Source organism: Myotis nattereri, assembly GCF_964212035.1.
Source record: "Myotis nattereri genome assembly, chromosome: 3".
NCBI classification, from domain to species: domain Eukaryota; kingdom Metazoa; phylum Chordata; class Mammalia; order Chiroptera; family Vespertilionidae; genus Myotis; species Myotis nattereri.
This window is the reverse complement of record NC_138077.1, coordinates 213,625,298-213,649,729: the sequence shown is the minus strand read 5'-3', so window position 1 is coordinate 213,649,729 and position 24,432 is coordinate 213,625,298. Positions and strand designations below refer to the sequence as shown.

Below are 24,432 nucleotides of genomic sequence, written 5' to 3'. Positions count from 1 at the left end.
CTGCACCCACCAGCCTCCCCCTCACACATAACGGGCCCCAAAGCCAGGCTGGCAGTGATGCCAACCGAGCCCAGCAGGGAACTGGGAGGGCCCTGCCCGCCCCTGGAAATGTTGAGGAGGACCTTGGGGGGGGGACCCCAGGCTGAGCCCCTCCTCACCAGGATGCCTGGGTAAGGCTCTGGCTGTGCCAGGGGACAGCCTGGGGGCTGAGGGCCTTGGGGACACTGACCCTCCCAGGCCCTGCAGGTGTGGCTGGGATTGGGGTGCCGGCTCAGGCCAGGTGGCCTGGACAGATGCGCTGCCAGACCCCAGGCCACGTCAATCTCGGGGAGGTGACAGAGGGCTCGGCTCTATCCTGCTGCCAGCAGCATGTGTCCTGGCTGACAAGGAGGTGCTTTTGTGTGGTCCCCAGACAGGGCGCAGGCAGGAGGGGTGGCTGGGAATTGGGTGGGGCACTGCCAGGAGAGGGTGTAGACCAGTGCCCACCCAGCTGCCTGTGGGGATGGAGACCCTGCGGGCAGGGAGCTGGGGGGGGGGGGGAGAGGCTGGGACAGCTCTAGGCTGCAGGGCACAATCAGGGGCCCAGGCAGCCGGCTGGAGGCCGCAGCGCCGCCCACCCGTGAGCCTGGCTGCTGTGGCGCCTGTGAATTATTCACAAGGGCTCAGCTCTCCCTGCGGGGGAGGGAGGGCGGCTCCAGCCCTACCGCAGAGAAACCCGATCCCACCCAGGGAGCTGCGGTGGCCTTGGGCCATGGCAGTGACAAGCTTCGAAGGAGCAGGAGGGCTGGACGGTGTCCGGGGAGGGCCCAGCCAGTGCCAGGCTGCATTAGGGGACATCAGAATGGGCTTGCGACCCCAGGAACACCCTGCACCCCCACCCCACCCCTCCTCCAGTCTATCCCAGTCCATTGGCCAAATTCTCCCAGAGGCCAAGGAATGGCCCCAGCAACGTTGGGATCTGCTGTCCTGGGGACCCTCCCTCTGAGCCCTCTGCAGAAAGAGGGTCCCTAAGCTGGAGGCACAGAGGCTGACAGGAGCTGGCTGGTCGTCCCTCCTGGCCAGGAGCATGAGTGGCTGGTGGTGGGAACCAGTGGGGACAGACTGGGAAGTGGGGGGAGCAGGGCTCTCAGGGCGCCTGACCACCTGCCGGGAGGGTCCTGGGGCCCAGGAGCCACTGTGCTCATCCTGAAGCTGGAGGGAGGCCAGGCTCAGCCAGGACCCCCTCCCCCCACCTGAACTTTAAGGCTGGGAGCTTGGGGATGGGCTCTGGGCCCAGGTCAGAGATAGGAAGTGCCCTGGCCAGGAGCCAGGAGAGGCTAGTGTCTCCCAGAAGCTGGCACCCAGCACCAGTCTGAGCCTTACAACCACCCCAGGCAGTGGCCCTGTAATCACCCATTTTACAGACGGGCTCACTCCACTCTGTGCTAGGCGAGATTCTAAGTGCCAGGGACACTTCGCTGAACCAGACAGATGTGCCTGCCTCCCGGAGTGACAGGTTCGAGAGGGCGTCTCATGGCCAGCTCCCTGCGGAGGTCCCTGGCTCACTGGGTGGCCTTGGCCACCCCTCTCGGTTCTGTCTTCCACTCCCGCCGGGCCTTTCAGGTTTGCTGGGGATCCCCGGCTGCTTCCACAGCCCCGCTGGAGGGGTTCAGGCAGCCCCCCATCTTGAGCAGGGAGCCGAGCTGCTCACCCCTCAAGGACCCCAGGGACTGTCTCGCTCTCCCTTCGAAGGCTAGAGGCTCTGCCCGGGCCTGGGTCTGCCCCCTCCCTCCTGGGCCTCTGTCTCTGCCCCAGGCAGTGAGGGTTCCTTTATTCTGTTACCTTCCCCGCCCCCCCCCCCCCCCCCCCGGTCTACCCTGGGTGCTTGCTGAGGTCCCTGTGCAGCAGGGCCTGGGCTGGCACATCCACGCCGGGGACCCTGACCCAGCTGGAGGCTCTGAGAAAGGGGAGACCTGGTGAAATAGGGGGACCCCGCTCAGTGGGAACAGCCTCCACCCCCACCAGCAACGCCCGGTCCAAGCCGTCAGATCTGGAGCCTGGCAGCTCTCCCTGTCCTGGCCCTGCCCTCTTCCTGCCCAGCTCGGCACACCTTTGGGGACCTGTCAGTCTCCCCATCACTGACAGGGAAGCCACTTCCTTATACAGCCCAGCGACCCTCACTCTGGCCCACCCTCCCCTCCAGCTGCTCTCCCATTGCCTGCTCTGCTCCAACAGGCCAGCACCCTGCGGCCTTCGCCCTGGCTGTTCCCTCCACTCAGAACTCTTCCCCACAGAGCCCCTCCCTCCTCAGGCCTCTGCTCCTCTCCCTCCCAGGACGGCCTGAGCTCCTTCAAACTGTAATGCGGGAAATGAGGCGGGAGGACGGGGAGGGGGTGCGTGTCATGGGGCGCATTACAGTTTGGCCTGGCACTGCATCTGTGCACCCCTGTGTGCCCCTGTCTGCCTCCCGGCCAACGAGAGCAGACCTCACCTTCGCATCCTGGGAGCCAGCGCCTGGCACTAGTACATTTTGTTAACTGGATACGGAGTCCGGAATCCAGCCTTTGTCCGGCTCTCAGCACGTGAAGGTCAAGCGCCTGGTCCATGCACAGACCCTGAGTGGGCAGAGGTGGGGGGGGGGTGCAGACTCCAGGTCCAAGCTGGAGAGATACGGGCCTCGGGGCCAGGCCGCCTCGAGCCTGGGAAGTAGATGACCTCACCAGGGAGAGAGGGCACTCAGAAAGGAGGCCCTGGGGCACCCCGCCATTGGGAGGTGAGGCAGGCAGAGGCTGAGGGCCCAGCACAGGCAGGTGTTGGGGGAGGGGCGCCGTTAGGCAGTAGCCACTTCACGTGAGGACAGGAACACCTCCAGGGCTGGTAGCATGGCCCAGCGGGTGGGCGAGGGATGTCGGGTCACCCTCCCCCCAGGAAACACAAGGTTGCAAAGCTTCCTCTTCTGTTCTCTCGGAAGCGGCCTGGAGAGGCCAGACAGTTATCACGCCCACTTGCCATATGTGGAAACTGAGGCTCGGAGAGTAAAGAACTCACGGGCCCTGTGCAGTGAGCTGCAGAGCCGGGGTGAGCAGAGGCAGGGCAAAGGGCAGGGGCTGGGAGGGGGGATTCCCTCTCCACCCCCCCCAGGTGGTCCCTGAGGCTAGACCTGGATGGGCCGGATCAGGGTGTCCCCTGAGACCCCGCCCCGCCCCTCTAGGCAGTGACTCCTGCTTGGTGAGGCCTGGGTGCCCCCAGCCAGCAGTGCCCCCCCCCACACACACAGGGAGGAGGGGCCTAAGATGCAGCAGGGCACCAGGCGGTGCTGAGGGCTCTGAGCGTGTCTCCCGGTTGGATGCCGCCTCCACGTCACCATGGCTGTGAGAAGCCATCACTCAAGAGGCCAGACCCTGGCACAGCCTGGAGGGCTCGGCCAGGTCCTTCCGCACCCAGGTTCCCCTCTGCCTGTCTCTCACTGCGCGATCTTAGCCTCACTTTCCCCGTCTGTAAAAGGGGGCAATGCTAACACCTACCTCCTCAGGCCACTTTACAAGGACAAGATGAGAGAATGTGTACCATGCTCATCACCGTGCCTGGAACAGAGAAATCATTCAATAAATGGGACTGCTACCACTATTATCAATGATGATCATTGCTGCCCGTTATAAATCCATCTCTCCATCTCAATTCATCCTTCATCTCTATGCTCTTGCAGATTTTTATAGCACGAGGGGACCCACCCTTCCGGCCTCCAGGCTGAGGTAGAAGAGGGTAACAAGGCTGGGACCCCCTTGGCCACCCTGGCCCAGCAGCGAACCTGCCCTGTGTCCTGGGGTCTCCCCGCTGGAGCTGTGCCTCCAGAATGGGGACCCTGAGCACAGAGGCTGGGGTACTAACAGTGACGGTGCCGAGTCAAGCATTTACTGAGCACGTACTATGCACCCAGGACTCCGGCTGAGAGCGCCAGCCAGTGGCCAGGCAGGAGGCTGAGGGCATGATTGCCCCCTCCTGCCGGGGTCCTGCTCTGTGCCAGCTTCTCAGGCCAGCTGGGCACCCACGGGTCATGGATACCTGCCAAGGGGGGTTGCTGGGAGGGCAGGGCTCCTGGCAGGTCTGGCGCCTCAGGCATCCCCAGAGAGAGTCCTGTGGGCCCTGGGTGGGGGCCCCTCCAGCCTTCCATCCCCAGGACCCCAGCACTCACTGTGCCTTGGTTACGGGGTGAATAATTCAGGCCACTGAGTGTCGGTCGTGAAATATTAAACAGGCTCTTACTGACGCACCAGCATGTGAATGGGTGTGTGGGGGCGACGCTGGCACTGGGGCGTGGAGGCCAGTGGCCTCGGGCCAGTGTGTCGCTGAGGTGAGGCATGGGTCTCTGTCGCCGTGTGTGCTATGTCGGCTCGTGGGCACCACTCTACCCCTGACGCTGTGGGGTGACAGAGGGCAGCCAGGCATGGCCCCTGCTCCTCCCCAGATGTGTGAAGTGCTGGCCCAGCATCAGCCCCAGCCAGTGGCATCTGTGTGTCTAGGGTGGACAGCCCACACCAGGAGGTCAGGGGTCAGGGAAGTGGACAGAGGTCAGGGTTTTAGGGACAGGGAGAAAGGCATCCGCTGGGCGTCGGTGGGGGGAGTGAGAGGGAGGGGCCAAGACATGTTGGCAGTGACAAGAGGGGGAGTGAGTGGGCAGATGGAAGAGGAGTGGGTGGCCTGGTGCCTGTGTGAATGGACAGAGGGGCTGGGACTGGATGAGGGAGGGAGGGCGTGGGTGGAGGGGTGGAGCGTGGGTTTGATGAAGTGAGTGGAGAGATGGGTGGATTTGCAGGAAGAGCCGCACTTCCTGGGCACAGTGTACTAGGGCACAGCCCCCACCCTGAGCTGAGAATCACTGGGGCTGTTGGTGGGCAGCTCCTGGGTCGGGGCCTAGAGCAGTGATGGTGAACCTATGACACGCAAACTCATTTTTTTGGTCGATTTTTCTTTGTTAAATGGCATTTAAATATATAAAATAAATATCAAAAATAGAAGTCTTTGTTTTACTATGGTTCCAAATATCAAAAAATTTCTCTATGTGACACGGCACCAGAGTGAAGTTAGGGTTTTTCAAAATGCTGACACCCGTAGCCCAAAAGGTTCGCCATCACTGGCCTAGATTGTGGTTCCACCTAGTGCCCAACTCTGGTAACTGCATCCTGGGCTGCCCATGACCCACCGTGAAGTCAGGAAAAGTGAGGATCAGCCAGTGGCCCTGCCGGCTCCCCTGTTCCCAGCGGCACTCCAGCTTGTGGGGCGAGTTCCCTGTCCCCCAGTAAGGACCCTCTGTGGGAGCTGAGAGGCAGTGACAGGTGCAGGCGAGGGAATGCCCTCTCTCCACTCCCTGTGTGCCTACTGTGTGCCAGGTGCCGCATGGTACAGACAGGTGTGCACTCGCTCACACCCACGAACAGCTGTGTGGCCTCAGGGCTGTCACAGCCTCTGAGCCCCAGCTGCCCCTCTGCCGATGGGAATGCATCGGACCGCAGGGCGTTCAGTGAGGGCCTGCCTGCCGACCTCACAGCACAGCCACGGGGAGTGCTCAGGGGACGGTGGCCATCTGGAGGGTTGCCAGGCTAACAACCAGGATATCCAAACGAATTTTCATTTCAGATGAACAACAAGCCACATTTTAGTATAAGTATACCTTATACAACATTTTGGATACTTATAATTTTTACTTTTAAATATTTTTTATTGATTTCAGAGAGGAAGGGAGAGGGAGAGAGATAGGAACATCAATGATGTGAGAGAATCATCAATTGGCTGCCTCCTGCATGCCTTCTACTGGGATCAAGCCCACAACCCAGGCACGTGCCCTGACCAGGAATCGAACCTGGGACCCTTCACTCCACAGGCCGACACTCTATCCATTGAGCCAAACCAGCCAGGGCCATAAATGATCTGTTGTTTATCTGATATTCAGACTTAACTGGGCATTCTGTGTTTTCCTGGCAACCCTACCTTTCTGTTCTCTGGGAACTCAACCTTCTGAGGGAGACAGAGGCCAAACCAGTTATGTTCAACCAGGCAAGACAGGTGTCCCCGGAGTGGGCCAGGGCAGTATGGGCACAGCGGTGAGAAAGGCCTGCCCTGCCTGGGAGAATCAAGGCAGGCCTCAGGGAGGAGGGATTTGCCCTGAGTCCTAAAGAGCAAGGAGGAGGGAAGGACGTTCTGTAGGAGAGAGCAGGCAGCGGGTGTGGGACTTACAGGGACAAGGGCCCGTGTGGCTGAAAGGGAGGGAGAGGCCAGGTCAGGCCTTGGTAAGGGGCGGGCTACTCACGGAGGGCAGGGCAGGGCCGGGCTCAGTCCCAGGGGTACTATAGGAAGGAAGGGCTGGGGAGGAGGGGCAAGCCAGAGGGGCCCTGAGCGGGGCTGGCACAGGTCTGAGTCCAGAGGGAGCCAGGAACAGCGCGGCCTAGTGACTAGGCCCGCTGCGACCCACCCTGCCAGCCCTCCAGGGTCCCCGGAAGGGACGAGGGTCTTTGGAAGGCCTCGCAGGGGCGGGTGCTGAGAGCCTAGGTGGGTGCTTCCTGTTCGCAGGGGAGTGAATGCCCAAACCAAGAACGGTGCCACGCCCCTGTACCTGGCGTGCCAGGAGGGCCACCTGGAGGTGACGCAGTACCTGGTGCAGGAGTGCGGCGCGGACCCGCACACGAGCGCCCACGACGGCATGACCCCGCTGCACGCGGCGGCACAGATGGGCCACAGCTCGGTCATCGTGTGGCTGGTGAGCCCCAGGCCCGGGCGGGGCGGAGCCTGGACGGGGCGGGGCCTGCACGGGACGGGGCGGGGCCTGCGCGGGGCGGGGCCTGCGCGGGGCGGGGAGGGGCGGGACCAGAAAGGGCCCGGCGCCCAGCCCCTCCCTCTTGGCCCGCCCCGCCCCGCCCAGGTGAGCTGCACCGACGTGAGCCTGTCGGAGCAGGACAAGGACGGCGCCACGGCCATGCACTTCGCGGCGAGCCGCGGCCACGCCAAGGTGCTCAGCTGGCTCCTGCTGCACGGCGGCGAGATCGCGGCCGACCTGTGGGGCGGGACCCCGCTGCACGACGCCGCCGAGAACGGGGAGCTGGAGGTGAGGGCGGGGCCGGGGCGGGGCCGGGGGCGGGACGGGGCGCCCTCTGCCGGCGCCGCGCGCTCAGCACAGCCCTGCCCGGCGCGGGGCGCGGGCTAGCGGCGGGGGGTCCCCCCTGCGTGCCCCTGCAGTGCTGCCAGATCCTGGTAGTGAACGGCGCGGAGCTGGACGTCCGCGACCGCGACGGATACACGCCCGCCGACCTCTCAGACTACAATGGCCACAGCCACTGCACCCGCTACCTGCGCACCGTGGAGAACCTGGTACGCCTGGCCGCGGGGGTGGGTGTGGGGGGAAGGGGGGCGTTATCTCACCCCTAGCCCCGCCCTCGCGCCCCCACAGGTAGGTTTTGTTCCCCCTTTTAGCACCGAGGAAGCTGGAGGGCAGGCACGCGAAGCCCCTTGCCTGGATCACACAGGGAGTAAGGGTCCCAGGCCACTTCCCCACATGACTTCTCAGCCGGGTCCACTGGTCATGAAGGGGTGGGGGGGTGTGGAGGCAAAAAGTCAAGAGAAGGAGGACCAAGGTCGCCCTGACAGGGGCGAAGGCTGGGAGAAGTCACAGGACACATACGAATGGCACAGTTGGGTTCCTTCAGCGGCCACCGCCCGCATGGATCGCTCATTTCCTTCTCGCCACCGTCCCCTGAGGTAGGGGTGTCAGCGTCCCCATTTCAGGGTACACTGAGTCTCAGGGGGGCCCAAGCTCACACAGTACTCAGTGGTGAAGCCCAGTGGCCCGGCCTAGAGCCACCTCTTGACCACTCCACTGCATGCTCACTCAGAGAGCTGCTTCCGAGCTAGAAAGCTGTGCTGGTCTTTTTAAATTCCCTTAGTCTGGTTACACGGCCGAGAAGTGACCCACCGGGGCCTGAGCGCAGTGCGGCGGCCTCTGCGTCAGCCGGTGCAATGCCCGCTTTGGGACTTGAGGGAGGAAAAGGGGGAGGCCTCCCAGGTGCCATCACAAGGGCACTGACCAGCTCCCAGGGCAGCCTGGCACGGGAGGGGCTGCGGAGAGAAGGGGGTAGCCCCCGACCTGTGAGCACATGGGGCCGCCCCGTCCTGGGGACGCGGGAGCACAGCAAGGCGCAGGGTCAGAGGAGACCTGGACCTGAGGCGGAATCTCCCCCGAAAGGGCCGCGCAGGGGGAGCGGGTCAGCAGGCGGTGCTCCCTGCGCCGGGCACCTAAGCAGGGAAACACCGTGGCCTTTGGGCGCCAGAGGTGAATTCCCTCCGCTGAGAGTCTGGGTGGCAGAGCCCCATGTCTGCTCCTCGCACCTGCCGCCGGCAGGGGCCTGCCCAGAGCTTCAGGCTGTAACCTCAGCCGGTCTCCGTGGGAAATGAATACTAATAGCTGATGCGCGTGGCACTTACTGGCCACCGGGCCCTGGCACTTCACTCACCTTTAAGTCATTTTTACAACCTAACGGGGCCGGCAGCACCGTTTCCCCATTTCCGGAGGAAGGAACAGCTAAAGGAGAGATAAGTGACTTGCCCAAAGCCAGCAGCTAGTGAGTGGAGGAGGTGACATTTGAAGGCCGCAGAGCCCGTGTCCCGAACCTGTTACCCGTGGGGCCAGGCCTGGCGCTCCCAGTGCCCACTGCTGTCAGCCACAGAAAGGGCATCTTCAGCTGCCCGCTCAGCTCCTGTGGTTCCCCTTGGCTCCTGGGGTAGGCAGCAGGGATGCCCCCTGAAGTGTGTGGGGTGTGGGACCAGGCCCCTCCCTCAGGTGGGCCCAGTGATGGCGGTGGCAGATCCCAGCCGCAGAGGATGCTGGCCCAGAAAAGGCCAACAGGCCCCAGAGCCCCTCATCACAGGCCAATGAGCGCGGCTGCAGAGCCGTTACTTGGCGCCAGCCTGCCTCGGCTCCCGGGGGGCCTGTGACACTTCTCAGGCAGGCGGGCGTGGGGCAGGGAGGCGCAGGCCTGGGCAGAAGCAGCGAGGGAGCGAGCAGGCTTGCGGGCAGCAGAGCAGCATGGGCAACGTAAGCAGGGCCCCCACCCCAGCCCACGCCCATGCCAGGAGGGGCAGGCCTGGGGCGGGGCACGGACAGTGGTGGGGGGTGGCTAGCTGGGTAGCCTCAGCTCCAGATGCCCACGTAGCTCAGCTGGGCCACCCATGCCCCTCTCTTTCCCCGAGGGCCCTGCCTGGAGACAGGGACTGGTGCGGGATTTGCCTAGTCGGGCCAGGACAGACAGGGCTTGCTGGCCAGGTAACGGGGGATCGGTCCTCCCTGCAAGCTAGGGGGCCTTGCACCCCTCTCCTGCCCCCAGCTGCTGCCAGCACTCTCACCAGCTGCAGAGCCTGGCCCTCCCCAAAGATGCACTGGAGCCCAGGCCCTCTGCCCATCGATGAGGAAGAAGGCTGCTGCCCTGTGGCTCGCCCCTGGGGGTGCACCCAGGGCCCCCCTCCCCTCAGCCTCTCAAACTTCCTGAGCAGGGAGGGGTGAGGAGTAGGAGTTTCCAGGAGCCCAGGTCCTGCTGCTGGGGGGCGGGACTTGAATCTTAGCCCAGAAAGGGCAGTGGCTTAGCCATGGTCACCCAGCGAGGGCTCTGAGCAGGGCCCTGCCCCAGAGCTCGCTGGCTGTGGGGGCTGGCTGTGCTCACGGCCTCTGCTCCTCCGCTCAGAGTTTGGAGCACCGCGTGCTGTCGCGGGACCCGTCCGCCGAGCTCGAGACCAAGCAGCCCGACTCGGGCATGTCCTCGCCCAACACCACCGTGTCCGTCCAGCCACTGAACTTCGACCTCAGCTCGCCCACCAGCACCCTCTCCAACTACGACTCCTGCTCATCCAGCCAGTCCAGTATCAAGGGCCGGCACCCCCCGCGCGGTGAGTGGACTGATGGGAAGAGGGAGGAGGGGGAGCAGCCCCGGGCCACCTCTGCCCACAGCTGACACTGGAGGCTGCCCAGGCCACCAGGAGAGGATGCTGCTTCTGGTGAAAGATAGACACTCATGTTTGTGTGTCCCCATCACAACATACATGTATATCCACACATTTGCACATGCACCTCGCACACAATATACTATCCTTACTCACACATGCACACACTGTCCCCAGAACTTACACACTCAAAAGTGCACACTTGTGCCCTAGCTGGTTTGGCTCAGTGGCTAGAGCATCAGCCTTCGGACTGAAGGGCCCCCCGGGTTCAATTTCGGTCAAGGCCACAGGTTGTGGGCTTGGTCCCCAGTGGGGGGCATGCAGGAGGCAGCTGATTAAGGACTCCCTCATCATTGATGTTTCCCTCTCTCTCCCTCTCCCTTCCTCTCTGAAATCAATAAAATATATATTTTTTAAAAGAGTGCACACTTGTACATGTGTGCACACAATATACAGATATGAATGCACAACCACCTATTGAGCTGCGCAGATATATACACACACCTACACTACACACAGGCACACAATTCTCCATTCTGTACCCTAGCTGTGCTCACACACACCCCATGTCCACAGACTAACACAGCACATTCATAAATACCAAGCCTGTGTACTCACACACCATCACACAACATGCACAGACACACAGAAGCCAGACATGCACGCACACACGCTGACCAGGCCCCGAGCACGGGTCCCTCCACTTGACATGCCTGCTTCATGCCACCAGGTGGTGGCTGCAGAGATGGCGGGCACCCTGAAAAGACTGGGTGTGGCATCCATATTCCTGCCACCTGCCCGGCCAGATCTGCCTGGAAGGCAGCCCTCCCCCCTCCAGGTGGCTCAGCCCAGGGGCACACCTGGAGCCCAAAGCCCCGGGGCTCCCACCCCAAACCCGGGTGAGGTCCGTGAGGTGTGGTCTTTCCCCGACAGGTGCAGGCCTGCGGGAGGGCAGGGCCAGGGCCAGGGCGAGGCCACGCTGGGCTGCACCCCTGAGTCCACTACCCACTTGGCAAGTTGCTTATTGACAGTAGAGGGTCTCAGTCCTGCGCACAGCCCCTCTGCCAACTCGCAAGCCCAGCATTCCCCCCTCCGCCCCCCCTCCCCCTGCCAGGGCTTCCGAGAGCCAGAGCCGCAGAGATACAGAGCTACGTGGACATGCTGAGCCCGGAGCTGAGCCTGGCCCAGGGCAAGATGGAGAAAACCACACCACCTCCGCCACCCAGCTTCCCGCCGCCACCCCCGCCCCCAGACACCCAGCTGCCCCCTCCCCCACCGGGCTATCCGGCCCCCAAGCCCCCCGCAGGGCTGCAGGCAGCTGACATCTACATGCAGACCAAGAGCAAGCTCCGCCACGTGGAGACCACGGGCTTCCGGAAGGAGGTAGTGAGCCTGCGCCCACCGCCTGCCTCTCAGCGCCCTGGCTGGTGGGGGTCATGGAGGCCAAGGACTGCCCGGCTCCTGGGCACCCGACAGGGGTCCCTGGGCCAGTGGCCTGTTCAAGAGTCCATATTCCTGGCAGCCCCGCGGGGGCTCAGGGCTGGGCACTGGGGAGAGGGAGATGGGTAAGACCAAGCTGCCGCCCTCTGCAGAGCTGGGGGGCAGACAAGGGGCTAGAACATACACCCAGACAGTGGGGCCCTTCGGGGGCTGGGTCCCCGCCACCTCTCGCACAGAATGGCAGGATAGTCATGGAGTGGCATTCGGTCGGGCTGAGGGAGGAGTTGAGCACAGGCCCACCCGGTTTGGGGCTGGAGGTCCTGCAGGGAGGTGAGGTGAGAGGTGGCAGGCCAGGCGGAGATGAGTCCTGGGGAGAAGGGGAGGGGTCCGTGTGGGCGTGTGGAGTGCCAGGTGCTGGGATGGCAGGGCCTCTGGGGTCCTGGCTGAGGCTCTGGAGTGGGGCTGGGGGCCAGAGGGCTGGGCTGGCAGCTCAGAGTCCTAGGCAGGGAGGCCCAGAGGGGCCCTGCCTACAGGCCCAGGGGACCCAGCACAGCTGCTCTGAGAGCAGGGGCGGGGGCGGCCTGAGCCCCCAGGTGGTGGAGTGTGGGGTGGAGGCCCCGGTGGGTCCTGAGGGAGCCCTGACCTGCATTAGTTCCCTCTCAAGCCCCAGGCAGGCCACTCCGGGGCGAGCTAAGTAACCGGTTCGCACAGGTGACCCGGTCACAAGGCCACTGGCGGGGAGGGAGGCACGGCCTGCACAGTGGCTGCACCGCCCCTGCCCCTCTCGTGCCACCTCAGACCAAGCCCCCAGTCGGTTCCCCTTTCATCCCCAGAAGATGCGGGCCCAGGACTTTCCGGACCGGGCTGGTGGGCCCTGCCCAAAGCCACAGGGCAGGTGCTGGCCTCTGCCCCCCTCTGCCCGCTCCCCTCCCTGAGCCAGAGCACCCCGGACCTCGGTCCGTTCCCCCTCCCGGCGTGTGCGTGCCAGGCCGCAGGCTCCAGGCAGCTCCACAAAGGGCCCTTTGTGAGCCCGCGGGCCCCCAGCCCCGGCCTGGCTGCCTGACCGCCGGAGCAGGGTCGCGGCTCTGCGCCTAAGGCTGCGGGGGGCGCGAGGGGCGGGCCGGCCCGGGAAACAAATCCTGCGGTGTCACGTTTCCTGCAACGTGAGCCGGGTCAGGCGGGGCGGAGGGTCCGGGCCACCGCAGGGACAGGGGCTGGGAGGGGCAGGGGGACAGCCCCCGCCCGCGGACTCGGCCTTCGGCCCCGCTGCCTCTCGTCCTCTCAGAGCGGGGCTTAGTGGGGGGCAGCTGCGACGGGGCGGGCGCTAGCTGTCACCCGAGCCGCCTCGCGGCCCCTGAAACCCGAGGCTGGGGCGAGGGTGTCGGTGTCGCTTACGCGGATGGCGATGGTTTCCAGATGCGGCCTGGAAGGGCGGGGGCGTGACCCCGAACCCAGGGGGCTACGTAGGGGAGGGGCTCACTGTCCGCAGGGAGGCCGGGGTATTCGGTTTCGGAGGATGGAGGGGAGGACGGAGGGATGGAGGATGGAGCGGAGGGATGGAGGCCGGGTGCTCGGCAGCACCCAGCGGAGGAGAGGCGCGCAGGGGCGGGGTCACATCTGGCCCGCGGGCGGGCGTGGTGCGCGGCCAGGTGTGCGGAGCCGGCCAGGTGTGGCGAGCCGCGGGCGCCCCCGTGCATCCCCCACCGGCGAGGATTGGCGGGCCCGGGTGATGTCAGGACGACAGAGCTCCTGGGCGCTCGGAGGCGCGGGCCGGGCTGTAACCCGAGAGGGAGGATCGGGTAGCGCAGGTGTCGGGTCCCCGCCTCCCCGCCGCCAGGTGCACAGCGGGGGCCACCGGCACAGGCAGAGGTAGGAGCAGCCCCGGCCTCGGGCTGGGCAGCCGGGCCCTGGGCAGGCGGGAGCCTCCGAGGACTCGGGCGCTAGAGGGGGCTCCCTCGGGGCGCATCCCCGCGAGAGGGTTCGGCGGAGACTCGGTGCTGGGCTGGCTGGTGAGGGCGCCGGGACTGGGGTGCGGCGGAGGCTTTAGCGGCGGCTCAGCCCGGAGCTGCCCTTCTCCGGCTCCCCCTGGCGTCGGGGCTGGGCCACCCCGCCCCTGGGCCCGCCCCTTCGAGCCTCAGTGGGGCCTCTGCGCCCCTTGGCCGGTGCCCAGAACACCACCTCCCCGCAGGGTCAACCGAGCCTCCCTGCCACCGGGGCCCCGTGACCCCCGCTCCGAGAGCAGGAGGGGCTAGGAACGCGGCGCGCTGCACCTTCGACGGCCGCTGGCCGTGACCCCCGGGGAGGGGAAGAGGGGGAGCGAGCACCGGGACCGGCCTGGAGCCCACGCCCCCTGTCTCTCCGCAGCTGGGCTCCCGCGCCGGCCACAACGGGCTGCGGAGGCAGGACTCCGGCCGCAAGCCCCGCGCCTTCAGCAAGCAGCCCAGCACGGGGGACTACTACCGCCAGCTGGGCCGCTGCCCCCGCGAGCCGGCCGCACGCCCGGGCATGGCGCACAGCGAGGAGGTGCGTGCCCGCCAGCCCGCACCCGCCGGCCGCCTCGGGCCCGGCCGGGCGCCCCGCTCCTCACTCGCTGGCCCCTCCGCTCCCCCGCAGGCGGCGCTGCTCCCCGGGAATCACGTGCACAACGGCTGCGCGGCGGAGCCCAAGGCGTCCAGGGAGCTGCCGCCGCCGCCGCCGCCCCCGCCGCCCCTGCCCGAGGGCCTGAGCTCGCCGCCGCCCGCTCCGCCTCTGCCCTTCGAGGGCGCCGGCCCCGGCTGCGGGCAGCGCCGCTCCTCCTCGTCCACCGGCAGTGAGTAGGGGCAGGTGGAGAGGCGGGAGGCCCGCTGGCCCGGAAGGGGGAGGGGGAGACTTAGCGCCCCCGCCCTGCTGGGACTGCCCCAGCGCCCCTTCTTTTCCTACTGCTCTTCCTGCAGCCCCTCCCCTCGGGGAAGGCTCTGCCGCGGCGGCCTGGGCTGTGTGACCTGGGGCAAGTCTCCGTCCCTCTCTGGGCCTGCCTCCCATCCGGTGGGGAGGCCGCAGGGGCTGGTGGCCGCTGCCTCTGGTGAGCCGGAGCTAGAGGGGAGCTCTGACAAGTAGAACTGACTTCTAGGAGGCAGGGCTGCGGTCCCCCTCCTCCCCCCACTCGGTCCTGAGACTCTCCTAGCCCCCTTCTCGGGGTCTCCCAAGCGAGCTCCAGCCCTGAGTCCTTCCCAGGGCAACACAGACTCTTCCCAGCCTGCGAGGCCTGGCTATGGGGACAAGGCCAGTGACCCCGCAAGCCTGTCCCCGCTGGTGACTCTTGGGCATCCTTTTGTAAGAGCTAGACGATGGCATTCGCTTCTGTAGTGGGGGGCAGTCTCCTGCTCACCAGGCTGCTGGGAGGCTGGAGGCCGGCCCAGCCCAGCCACGCAGGGCAGGGACCATCAGGGCACCGCCCAAAGCTTCCTCTCCCTGACTAGGATGCAAGGGCACAGGAGGGTCCCTTGTATTGCCTGGGGTTCCTAGGGAGCCCCAGCCCCTGCAGACGCCAGCTCAAGGTCAGTTCCCCATCTGCAGCCTGGAGCAGGCCTGCGGCTAGAGGACAGGGTAGACCCTACCCCAGCCCAGTGCCAGGACGGAGGCCCTTGCTGTGGGAACCAGGGCTGGGGCACCAGCAAAGCTGGCCACTGAGCAGACCACCCTGTGGACCCAGGGCCCAATGGGCTTCAAAGCTCTCCTCCCCTCACCCCTCCTCTGCACATCTCCCTTCCCCGCTCCTGCCCACCCCTCTCTCGCTGTCCCTGCTCTCCCAGCCTCACCCCAGCCCCTCCCTCTTCTAACTGCACTGTCCCTTCTCTCCTCTCGGTCTCTAGAAGTGAGAGTCCTGAGGCACAGGAAGAGTGAGTAGCTGCGTTCACGCTCCGCTGAGGCGCGGGGTTGGGGGACAAAGCCAATGCTCAGGGAAAGCAAGGCCCCAGGATGAGGGACTTGAGGAACGGGCAGAGCCAGGGGCCGGTGGCTGGCGAGGGTCCTCTGCCCTCCACCTGCCCCCTGCCCCCCACCACGCCCACATATACAAACTCTTGGCCTGGCTGATGGGGCTGGCCCCATACCTTTCCCTTTTTCCTCCTGCCCATACTGTGCTCTGGGACCCACCGCCGAGGGCGGCCAGGAGCTGCTGGCTTGTCCCCCGCACCCCGCCCAGACCCCATCCTTGGGCTCTGAAGTCAGCCCTCCCCAAACCCAGTCACCTCCGCTGGCCTCCCGGAACATGCAAACTCCCGCTGGGCATTTGCATGCTCCCCGCCTGGCCCTCCTTCCGGGCCGCACGCTCCGCTCCGTGTCCTCAGGAAGGGCTCCGCTGTCCCTGGTCCCCAGAGCTGAGAGCTGAGAAGCGCTTTGCCATAAGTGTGCTCCGGGCTTGCACCCAGTGTGTCTGCACGCGTCTTTCTGTGGGTTTGGGGGCGGGGCTGGCTGGGCTGTAGTATCCAGGGTTCCTAGTCCGAATGGCCAGAGAGGCTCAGGCGACTCAGTCCAAGGGTCACTGGGCTCTGCTGATGCAGAGAGGGCCGAAGGCAGACTCCACCCTGGCCAGTGGAGCCAGGGAACCGGGGGACAAAGGTCGGGGGGCTGGTCCCAGGTAGTGTTTGGGAGCTAAGCAGTCAATGCCCGGGTGGAGACGTTCACTCAAGTCCCCAGAGCCAGCCCACGAGCCATCATGGACTCCCAGGGGCCTCCAGGTGGGGGCCCCACGCCCCAGCGTGAGTAGGGCTGGGAGAAGGGTGGGGGTGTGGGACTTCCAGCGAAGGATCTGGCTCTGGGGTCCCCGAGAGCCAAGTCACCCGCCAGGCTTGGGATCTGGAATGCTGCCCTCTGGGCCCGAGGGGAGGCTGCCGTCGATCGCCTCCTGACTTGGGGAGGGGACAGCAGAAGGGTAGGTCCCACCGGCCCCCACCCCACCCCTTGCCAGCGCCTCCTCTCCACCTCCCCCAGGCACGAAGTCTTTCAACATGATGACGCCCACCGGTGACAACGCGGAGCTGCTGGCTGAGATCAAGGCTGGCAAGAGCCTGAAGCCGACGCCTCAGAGCAAGGGTCTGACCACCGTGTTCTCCGGCAGCGGGCAGCTGGCTTCCCAGGTAGGTCGGTGGTCTGAAGGGGCCCCGTGCTGGCTCCCTGCCCCCGGCTCCCCGCGCCCCTGCCGGTGCTCAGCCCCGCCACCTCTCCCCATAGCCTGACGCGCAGCTGCCGCCAGTGTCACCAGCACCTTCCCGGCCCCGGAGCCCCACCCCGCCAGCCGCAGGGCCCCAGCCGCTGCTCAATGGCAGCTTGGCGCCGGCGCCGCCCGCCACCCCCGCGCCAGGGGTGCAGCTGGACGTGGAAGCGCTCATCCCCACGCATGACGAGCAGGGCCGGCCCATCCCCGAGTGGAAGCGCCAGGTGATGGTCCGCAAGATGCAGCTGAAGATGCAAGAGGAGGAGGAGCAGAGGCGGAAGGTGGGCCGGGTGGGGCTTCCCAGAGGTGGGGCTTCCCAGCACCCCAGCTGGCAGGGCCCTGCAGCCTCAGGCAACTCCCATTACCTTTGGGGCCAGGCAGCCTGGGACCTTGTAAACATGCTCTTCTGGTTCAGGGGCTCTGGTGGGGCTGAAATTCTGCAACAGCCTCAGGGGAGGCGGACAGCGCTGTCCAGAGCCCACACTCTGAATAGCCCGGAGGCTCTCGGTCATAGACTGTCCTGGGCTCTTTCCTTGCATTTCCACCTTCCAGCCTCATCCAGCCTCAGTTTCCTCATCTGTCAGATGGGTTGATCATCACTGGCTGGCAGGATGTTTGGCCATCGACCCATTTAACATGTTCCCTGGGCGTCGTCTATGTGCCACACATATTGTAGTCTCTTGGGATCCATGGACTATATCAAGGTCTGCTCTTGCGGGGGCTGCAGGAGTGGGGCAGAGGGGTCAACCAACAAGCAAGCACAGCACCTCAGTGGAGTGAAAAGTGCCCCCACATAACTGGGCTGGCACAATATGGGCATCGCTGTGGTGGAGCAGGCAGAGGGCTGGGGCAGCCCCAAGCCCCCCATCCTGTTTGGGCTGGGGGCGGGGGTGGGAAGGAGACAGTGAGGTCTAAGGTGGACTTGGAGATGAGAAAGTAGTGGACGGGAAGCGTGGGGCAAAGAGCAAGCAGGCGGGAGAGGGGAGGGCTGGGAGTCCGTGGGCGTGGCTCCGTGACTGTACTATGGAAGGAAAGGGGTAGAGCTGGGGATGGGGGGGGGGGTAGTCTTGAGAAAATGGACCTTCTTCTGGAGCAGTGTGTAGTCTGGAGGGGGTAAGGCTGGGAAGGGGCATCATTGGATTTGTATGTGGGGATTGTGGTGGGTCAGGATGAATGGGAGGGCAGCCCTCCACCCTCCACCCTCCACCATCCAGGCTGGAAAAGCCTGGCACTAGAGTTGCAGCCTAGCGGTGAAGCAAGGCGAGGAAAAAATGTATGAACGGCCTGGCAAGCCCAGCTCTACAAACTGTATTATTACTAACGGGATGTGAGGGGGTGGGAATAGGAGTGGACGCCACAGCTTCAGCCTCTTTTTTAAAAATATATTTTTATTGATTTCAGAAAGGAAGGGAGAGAGTGAAACATCAATGATGAGAATCATTGATGGGCTGCCTCCTGGACACCCCCTACTGGGGATGGAGCCCGCAACCCAGGCATGTGCCCTTGACTGTTATCGAACCCGGACCTTTCAGCCGGCAAGCTGATGCTCTGTCCACTGAGCCACACCAGCTAGGGCAGTGATGGCGAACCTATGACATGCGTGTCAGAGGTGACACGCGAACTCATTTTTTTTGGTTGGTTTTTCTTTGTTAAATGGCATTTAAATATATAAAATAAATATCAAAAATATAAATCTTTGTTTTACTATGGTTGCAAAGATCAAAAAATTTCTCTATGTGACACGGCACCAGAGTTAAGTTAGGGTTTTTCAAAATGCTGACACGCCGAGCTCAAAAGGTTCGCCATCACTGAGCTAGGGCCAGTCTCCTTTAAGAGCCTGTGGTTGGGACTAAACACCGACATGGTGGACAGAGAGGGCTGGGCCACAGGATGAGAAGGGGTGTCAGTGTGGGCGAGGAGAGGCCTCTTTGGGATCTGGCCTCAAGGTCGCAGAGCTTGGATGAGGTGGGAGGGCCGCCTTGCGTCGCAGCTTCAATGCCTTTTGCATGTGCTTCGGTGGTGTAATGAGCAACCAAGCCAGGCACGGAGCCATCTGCCCGCCCTGCCTCTGCAACAGCACCCAGCGACCGGCTGTGTCCCCGCCAGCGACCCAAGTGGACACTGCCCAGCGCCCGGAGCGGCGGCCTGGGCCGAAGCCTCGCCCAACGTAATGGCCCGCTGGCCAGGCGCGGCTCGTCCCTGCAAACTCAGCCCCGCGGAGCCATTACACCACCGGGGACATGCAAAGGGCGCCCCCCGGCGGCCGCTGCGGGAGCTGGGCCAGAGGGAGACCCGCCTCCCTCCCCTCTCTTGTCTTCCCCGCCTTAGCTGACAGCCGCCAGCTCGTGCTGCTACCCCCGCGAGGGCTGGAGGTACTCCCGCGAGTACAACGGCATCCTCGGGCCCTTCGGCGAGCTCATGACCGAGGCCGACATCCTCCGCATCGAACAGCAAATCGAGAACCTGCAGGTGCTGCACAAGGCGCAGAAGCTGGAGGCGCGCCTGAAGCAGCTGGAGCTGGAGCTGGAGCAGCTGCTGCCCATCTCAGCCGCGCTGTCGGCGCCGCGCTTCACCGTCGATCCGCGTCGCATGCACGGCCGCGCCGCCAGCCTGCCCGCCTGGTGCAGCAAGATCTCCACGCTGCTCAAGAGCATGGCCACGCTGCTGGCCGCGCTGGGCGGCCGGCCCACGCACCTGGCCGAGCTGCTGGCCGCCGACACGGGCCAGCCGCTGGCGCCGCTGCCCGACGCGCCCTGGCGGCCGGGCCCGCTCTGCCTGGGCCGCTCGCACTCGCTCAGCTGGTGCCGCGAGGCCGTGGCGCGCGAGATCCTCGAGTGCGGCGTCTCCGTGAAGCACCTCCGCGCCACCTACGAGCTGCGCGCCCAGGGCTCCGCGCCCCCGCGCGGCCCGCGCCGCAGGTTCTCGCTGTCCCCCGGCGCCCCGGGCCGCGAACCCATTCTCGAGGAGGACTACATGGCAGCCAGCCCCGGCGAGCCGAGCGCCGCCGCCTCCAACCGCCTGCCGCCAGCCCCGGAGCCGCTGGGCTCCCCGGACCCGCCCGAGGCGCCGGGCCGCCAGGCGGCGCTGCCCGAGCCCGAGCTGCTGGCGCGCAGGCCGCCGCTGCCCACCGAGCTGAGCGGCGTCCAGGACTACATCGACCTGCGCAAGGAGCGCATCGTCTACCTCTTCCTGGAGCACTGGCGCAAGTGGACCTTCGGCGGCCACGGGCGCCAGGCCCGGGCGCGCCTTCGCAGGCTGCTCCCCCGCGTGGTGGCCGCGGGCGCCGGCCCCGCCCCCGAGATCGCCGACGCCCCCCAGCCCCCGGCCGGCGAGGGCCCCGACGAGCGGCTGCAGCGGCTGCTGAAGCAGCGGCAGGTGGTGGGGAAGCTGCTGGGCCGCTGGCGGAGTCTCCTGCGGCAGGTGCCCGCGCGCCCGCCCAGCGCCCCGGTCCTGGCGCACGGCCTGTACTGGCCGGAGCACTTCCTGCCGCCCCTGGACGGCGGCGCGCCCCCGCGCTACGACAGCCTCACCCTGGACCTCTTCATGCTCGGCTACTTCCAGCTGCTGGAGATGGGCCTGAGCCGCGAGGAGCGCAAGTTCCGCCACCTGCTGTGCTACGAGATGTTCGACCGGCTGGGCAGCCACCCGTGGGAGCTCATCCGCCGCTTCCACCGCGTGGTGCTGGAGGAGGTGGAGGCTGGCCGGCGGGGCTGGAGCGACGGCTTTGAGGATCTCAGGCAACAGTTCTTTGGAGACGGCCCGGACGCTCAGCGGCCTTGGGAGGAAGAGGCCGAGAAGGAGCAGGAAGAGAAGAAAGAGGAGGAGAAAGAGGTGGAGGAGAGGAACGAGGACGAGGACGAGGAGGGGGAGGAGGGGAAGAGGGAGCAGGCCCAAGAAGCTGCTTCAGCTCAGACGGACTGGCCAGAGGGGCAGCCGGAGGCCCCGGCCCCCGCCCCGCAGCCCCCGCCTCCTGCGCCGCAGCCCCCGCCCCCGCCAGCCGAGCCTCCCCCGCCCTTGGACCCTCCTAGCTCCGAAGCCCCCGCTGAAGACCCCCTGGAGCTGTTTACGGAGATGGGCGAGTTCAGCAACGAGGACATCTGCCGGTACATCGACCGCAGCTTCTCCTTCTGGAAGGAGAAGGAGGCGGAGCTTTTTGACATCTGAGCCGCAGAATTCAGGATTTTCCCTCACACACCTTAGCCTGGGCCTGGATGTCTGCCTGGATGCCTGGGTGATGCGCTCCGAAGTCAGAAGCGAACCAAGAACCCTGGAGGGTGGCCTTGGAAAACCCAGGACCAGGCTGCCTGGCCACTGAGGCCGCATCATGGCCGGCTCTGGGGAGTTGGCCGGATAGGCCAGGCATGGCACAGGGCAAACCAGGAGTGCCCTCTGGCCCTGCAGCCTTGCCTGGCTCCGTGTGGAGCCAGGTGGGAGGAGCAGCCCCTCTGAGCGAGGGACTGTGGGTCCCCCTTGGGGCTGTGTGGCTCTCCACCCCTCTCTGGATTTCACTGGGGTTCACAGCTACCTCTTTGGTTAAGGTCGGGGAGCCAGGTGTGCAGTGTTCCGTGTGACGTGTTCTCTGTAAGGTGCGAATAATAAAACCCTTCGCTCTGAGCTGCCTGTGTTGGATGCCCCCCGCTCTCAGTTGTAAAGTTCATGTCTACTCCATTTGGGAAGGGCCTTCACGGCGGAACCGGGGCCAGCCTGAGCCTCTCAGAGCTGGCAGGGTCTGTGGGGCCCAGGTATGGGTCTGGCTGACGATCGTGGGTCACAGGCCTGGTGCCATCTGTCTGCCTGCCTGTATGGGGACTCTCATTCCCTGCTCTCACCGCCTGCACTCAGCTCTGACCCTTCTGGCGCCGCCTCTAGGACACAGGCCTGAGTTATCGGGGGAGAGAGGGACCGCCTGCCCCTTGCAAGGGGCGTGTGGCCAGCCTCCTCCATCCACTTGCCCTAGAGAAAGGTATCAAAGGGTCTCTTCCTGTACCTCCGTTTGTGTCCTGTTGTCCCTAACTCCTGCAGGTCCCCCCAGTTGGGGATGCACCCCCTCTTGCCCGTACCTCCCAGCCCGTGGTAGCCTGAAGCTTTGTGTGTGTTTCAGGAGGAGGAAGAGGAGGCCCGGCTGGCCAGCATGCCTGCCTGGCGGCGGGACCTTCTTCGGAAGAAGCTAGGAGAGGAGAGGTGAGCTGGGGTCTGGCAGGGCGTCTGGATCATGTCCCTGAAGTGGTGGCACCAACTAATGCTGTCTCTTTTCCTTCTAGGGAGCAGAAGCGGTGAGTGAGGGGCTGGTCCCGGCCTGCCTCCCCTCCTTTGCCCCTTCATCTAGTCCCATCTTGAGCTCATCCCCTTGTCACTCGGCCCCATAGCGCAGCCTCTCTGCTTCTAGTAATGCCACCAGCGCCCCCCCCCCAACTAGACCCGGTCCCCAGAGTCTAGCTCTTATGCTGTAATGACCACGTCCCCAATTACCCAGCCCTTCTCCCTCATTAACCTAGTCTTTCTGCTCAGTTAAAAAAAAAAGATATAGGTGAACTTAATTTTCATAGTATATTTTAAATATATTTTTATTGATTTCAGAGAGGAAGGGAGAGAGAGAAACATCAATGATGAGAGAGAATCATTGATCGGTTGCCTCCTGCACGCCCCCCACTGGCCTGTGCCCTGACGGGGAATCGAATGGTGACCTCGTGGTTCATAGGTGGATGCCCAACCACTGAGCAACACCAGCTGGGCTATAGTATATTTTATATAACTCGATATATCAAAATTCAATTGTATACTTCAATATATAATCAATATAAAATTATTACTGAGATGTCCTGCACGCTTAAATCTATGTCTTTGCGATGCCATGAGCACCTTATGGCTGCAGCACACCTCAAGCCTAACATTTCAAACCCTCAACGGCCCCATTTGCTCAGTGGCTGCCTTAGCAGTGCAGACCTAGCCGCCACACTTTTGTGTTGTGTGGGGGTTTTTTTTTTCCTGGAAAACAAAAAGTGCTTTGTTTTTCTAAATTTAACTTTTTTTTTAAAATATATTTTATTGATTTTTCACAGAGAGGAAGGGAGAGGGATAGAGAGTTAGAAACATCGATGAGAGAGAAACATCGATCAGCTGCCTCCTGCACACTCCCTACTGGGGATGTGCCCGCAACCAAGGTACATGCCCTTGACTGGAATCGAACCTGGGACCTTTCAGTCCGCAGGCCGACGCTCTATCCACTGAGCCAAACCGGTTCTGGCCTAAATTTATCTTTATTGTTGAAAGTATTACAGATGTCTCCCATATTCCCCCATTGCCCCACATTTTAATAATTTGTCCATAATTACCCAGCCCCTGCCTCCCAATAGTGTGGTCCCTCTGCTCCCCAGAGTCCATCCTCAAGCCCCAGTCACTCAGGTCCTCTCCCCAATAATCTCATCCCCCGCCCCCATAACCACCCCTCCTCACCCTCAGCCTCACTGTGATCAGCACCTGTTCCAGTGAACCCCAGCCAGCAAAAACCCAGCCACGGCCTCCTGCTCACCCAGCTCCTAGGAGCGCCCCAGCAATCCCAATCTGTCCCCAGCAATCCCTTCTGCCTGCCTCCTACCCCAGCCCCTGGCTCCAGTCCCCTAGCACCTCTGCCCCTAGAAGCCACTGCCCACTCAGTCCCTCTGCCCTCAGTGGCGCAGCCCTGGCCCCCGCTGAGCCCTCCAGGCGCCTGGCCCCCCTCACCCTTGCGGTGGTTCTGTGTCTAGAAAAGAGGAAGAGCGACAGAAGCAGGAGGAGCTGCAGCGGGAAAAGGAGCAGTCGGAGAAGCTGCGGACGCTGGGCTACGACGAGACCAAGCTGGCGCCCTGGCAGCGACAGATCATCCTGAAGAAGGGGGACATCGCTAAATACTAGACTCGACGCCGCTTCCTCCCGCTCCTCGGCAGCGGGGGCGGGGTGGGCGGGGAGGAGGCGGCCCCTGCCCCCGCCTCCCCAGCCTGGACGGACCCGCTGGGAGCCGCGCCACCCCCCTCCGGCCCGGCACCCCTCCCCCGACCCCCGCCCTCGCACCCCCAGCCCCGGAACGGCCGGAGCGCGCCCACCCGCCACAGCCGCCCAGAAAAAGTGCCCAAGTTGTTGACGCAAAAGATGCTGCTTATTTGCATGGCTATTTACATATATTTGCATGTTCGTTGAATGTCAACGAGTGCAGAGCTCTTCCCAGCCCCGTGGGTGGTGACTGTTTTCCTGCGGGACCCGTAGCGGCTGCAGCCCCCTCCCCCGCACCCCGGAACCGCGTCGCCGGCACATCCTGGGCGGAGGCCGGCCGGGTTCGGGAAGGGAAGGGAAGGGGTTTTCCTGCCGCCCTGACCTAGATCTCCGCCCGGCCCCGGGGCCGCATTTCCCATCCCCGCGAGGGTTTCCTCTCAGTCATTTGTTTACCAGAAACGATAAAAACTGCCCGTCGAGACGGAGTTGTCGCTCCCGTGACCTCCGCGCGCCTCCCCGGCCAGGCCCCAGCACCTCGCCCCCTTCACTGCAGTGGTGGGGTGCCTGGAGGACCAGGGGCCCCGAACCCCCGCTGCCTGCTGCCTCCCGGCCCCGCGCCCCCGCCGGCTCGCTCCCCCATTAAAGCTCTCTCAGACGCCCGGCCTCGCTCACTTCACTCTCGCTCCCCGCCGCCGCCTTCCTCTCCCTCCCGGGGTAACGGGGCAGCCGCCACAGCGGAGCGGGAGGGCCAGGCTGGGGCGCTGAGGGCCACCCTGGTTCCCACCGTGCGTCCCAGACTCTGGCTGGCAAGCCTTCCGGCCCTTCCGACGCCCTCAGGAAACCAAGCCTGGGCCACTGCATACCCCAGCCCCAGC

At 64.5% G+C, this 24,432-nt stretch overlaps 1 protein-coding gene across 4 annotated transcripts in view; it reads left to right on the top strand.

Annotated features, from left to right (window-relative positions):
* Window positions 1-24,423, top strand: part of ESPN (espin) — a gene marked incomplete at its 5' end in the record, with an annotated part of 28,980 nt that extends 4,557 nt beyond the window's left edge. The window contains 13 exons of one of the 4 annotated variants that reach the window (XM_081085467.1): window positions 6,544-6,730; window positions 6,893-7,075; window positions 7,207-7,338; window positions 9,702-9,903; window positions 11,072-11,340; window positions 13,762-13,920; window positions 14,011-14,206; window positions 15,249-15,275; window positions 16,369-16,514; window positions 16,609-16,872; window positions 21,693-21,772; window positions 21,853-21,864; window positions 23,335-24,423. In XM_081085467.1, the coding sequence (XP_080941593.1) occupies window positions 6,544-6,730; window positions 6,893-7,075; window positions 7,207-7,338; window positions 9,702-9,903; window positions 11,072-11,340; window positions 13,762-13,920; window positions 14,011-14,206; window positions 15,249-15,275; window positions 16,369-16,514; window positions 16,609-16,872; window positions 21,693-21,772; window positions 21,853-21,864; window positions 23,335-23,482 (2,005 nt within the window). In that variant the 3' untranslated portion in view covers window positions 23,483-24,423. Of the gene's footprint in view, window positions 1-6,543; window positions 6,731-6,892; window positions 7,076-7,206; window positions 7,339-9,701; window positions 9,904-11,071; window positions 11,385-13,700; window positions 14,207-15,248; window positions 15,276-16,368; window positions 16,515-16,608; window positions 16,873-21,692; window positions 21,773-21,852; window positions 21,865-23,334 lie in introns of all 4 variants that reach the window. The other 3 variants (XM_081085465.1, XM_081085468.1, XM_081085466.1) reach the window with 3 other exon arrangements.
* Window positions 24,424-24,432: the final 9 nt, after the last annotated feature.